The sequence below is a fragment of the Lycium ferocissimum genome, chromosome 4 (assembly GCF_029784015.1).
Source record: "Lycium ferocissimum isolate CSIRO_LF1 chromosome 4, AGI_CSIRO_Lferr_CH_V1, whole genome shotgun sequence".
Taxonomy (NCBI): Eukaryota; Viridiplantae; Streptophyta; class Magnoliopsida; order Solanales; family Solanaceae; genus Lycium; species Lycium ferocissimum.
The window spans coordinates 7,973,085-7,976,000 of NC_081345.1; the positions used below are offsets into that span (position 1 = coordinate 7,973,085).

At 37.5% G+C, this 2,916-nt stretch overlaps 1 protein-coding gene across 1 annotated transcript in view; it reads left to right on the forward strand.

The window, feature by feature from the left end:
- The window catches only part of LOC132053707 (disease resistance protein Roq1-like), a 5,386-nt gene extending 4,502 nt beyond the window's left edge, over positions 1 to 884 (forward strand). Inside the window, exon 4 of the mRNA XM_059445820.1 lies at positions 855 to 884. Coding sequence (XP_059301803.1) covers positions 855 to 884 — 30 coding nt within the window. The remainder of the gene's footprint in view (positions 1 to 854) is intronic.
- The last annotated feature ends 2,032 nt before the right edge of the window (positions 885 to 2,916 follow it).

Genomic DNA, 2,916 nt, shown 5'->3' on the forward strand with positions numbered 1-2,916 from the left:
TGCTTTTTCAAGCTCGGTCGCTTTAAACCAAAAATCCAAAATTAAGTATTTTGAACTACGTTATGACCTGATTCCCATTTTGAGATACGTAGGTGCTCTTTTAAGTTCGGTCTCACAAAAAAAATTCTAATATGTTTAACCCGAACTACGTTTTGACCTGATTCCCGAAATGGGATACGTAGGCGCTCTCCTGAGCTCAGTCATTCCAAATAAAATTTCCAATAAACCTTAGAAAACCTCAGAAATGTTTTAGCGAGAGAAAGATGAAGATAACCCCAAAAGGAAACTAGGGCAGAATTTTTGAGAGGACCTCAAAAATTCTTTAAATATATCAGTTCTAAGGAACAGACTGATTAAAACTTCTACACTAGGGCAGAATTTTTGAGAAGGATCTCAAAAATTCCTCAAGCACGGTGAAATCAAGGATTGACAAGTACACACTTACACTGGGGCAGAATTTTTGAGAGAGTCTCAAAAATTCCTTCGACATAGCGAAATTCAAGTCGGTATAAAGATGTATATAAACTGGGGCAAAATTTTCGAAAGGGATTTGAAAATTTCACAAGTCGAGATCAAGAAAGAGAAAAAGAGACGAGAGACCTTGTTTGAGTAACCAATGTCATGACATTAAAAGGGCATGTGTAAAATATATCATTTTCGAAACATATATAATATACCAAAATACATATATTCTCCAAAAATCATCGCCCTAAAACTTTTCAGCTCCGCTAGAAAAAATAAAAGATTTTAAGAAAAATGAGCATCCTTTCCTGCCAAAATGTGAACGGAAGAAGTCCATGTGCAGGGGGAGCGGTTGACCATATAGGAAACTGAAAATTTTTCTGTGGATGCAGGAACAAACAAGCATGGATATTTTACACTAACTCGTTTGTTAGAATGTTTAAAACAGGGTAACGACAACAAGCCAAGTGAAGGAGAAGCTTCAAGGAATAGCTGTCACGACCCAACCCTGTAGGCCGTGACTAGTGCCCTATCTGGGCACCCAAACACACTTATCCAACGCTATCTCAAATTATGTCAAACACATCCAAGACCGCCGATGAAAATCCTAGGCCGGATCACCAAAATCAGGATCGACGGCATGACACACACACACACACACACACACACACACACACACACACACACACACACACACACATATGTACCGAGTATGCAAAGTAGAAATATACAATATGTCAAATCCGAGCCCTAATCGAACGTAAATACGAAGAAAGTAAGTACATATCCAAAATACCAAAACGTTTACTTATTAATAATATTTTTCTCAAGAAAACGAACTATGCATAGAACTCGGTGTCACACCACATACCGCAATAAAAATCCCGCCGGCACTATCACATCACATAACATACCGCGCTAAATACCCAATAATATCGTATAACATACCGCGTTTAAATACCCGGCAATAGCACAGGACATACCGCGGCCAAATACCCAGCGGCTATATCACGTAACATAACATACATAACATAACATAACATAACATACCGCGGCCGAATACCCAGCGGCAATATCATATAACGACATACAAATCATTATTACAAACCCAATAGAATAACCAAAGCGTACTACTATTTCCAACCCAAGGAAATAGTCAATTCAAATTTTCTCCGAATGTCCCTCGAAAGCATATCAAGCCAAACTTCGTAAATCATAATCCCGTATCAAAATCACATGCATATGAGCAAATAAATAATTAAGCTACCTTTCAAAAATCCGGTGACCAAATATATTTACTAACATCGGAAAGTGCAGAAACAAGTTTCAGATTTATCGGAATTAGTACATCAAAGCTACAACCTTCTGAAATCTTCCTTATGTGTCAAACTTTATTATCAAACTCAATAAAGTAGTTAAAATAGTCATATTTGAAATCGGAATAATCATTACAACATTTTCTTCAAAAATTGTCTAAATTACATAAAAGGGTATCGCGGGACCCACGGACGGGTGTAGACCCGAGCTGGGCCCGGCTATGAAAAACATACTCATCCTACATCATACAAACTCCTACAAAAATTTCAAAGCAATCCGAGCTTTTCTGAGAAAGTTATGAGCGTTTGAACTTTTGGAATCGCTAAAGAATAAGCTTTAAAACCAAAAATCAGCTTTCAAGAAATCTTTACAAACTATGAATTCCAAGGATATAAGGATCAATGTTATGGCATATGAGCACAAGAATACCAAGGAAACACATGCGAATCATAGACAAGCTCGGATTTCGAGAATAGAGTTTCTTAGAGGCTCGTATCATAGCCTACTTTAGCTAAGGCATGCCAAAAAGAAAGGTTACTTTACATACCTCAAACGCTCTCCAAAACGATCCAAACTCAAGCTAACCCAACCTATGATTCGGGCTGCCCACGATCTATAAACAAGCCATAAAATGCCAAATATTAGCTAAAGACTTTTTGGGCATTAGATTCCAAATTTGCCCTTAATTCTACAGAAATTCGGGCAGCATTTCCCCTATAAATAGGCCACCCCGAGAATTTAACTCGGCCATATCAATCAACAACAACAACAATAACCAACCTAGCAACATCAACAACCAATCCGGAAAGCAATACAATAACAATAGCTTTCTTTTTCCATTATTCAACAACTTACGTAAATTCAATTCGACGACTTACCTTCAAGCCAAAATCGACGCTTATACATTCACATACTAACCCAAACCCCTACCAACAATATTTAAGGACATTCTAAGCAATTCATACAACATTTCCGACAACCCAAATTGTTCCAAATTAGGCCGAAAACAGCCCCTAAACCGAGAGCAGCCCCCTATACCCATTCCTCATTTTCACGTCATGATTTGTATCCACAATTTATTTTAACAATGCTATCTCATCCATATACCAATTACATTAAATATACAATAGCCTCCAA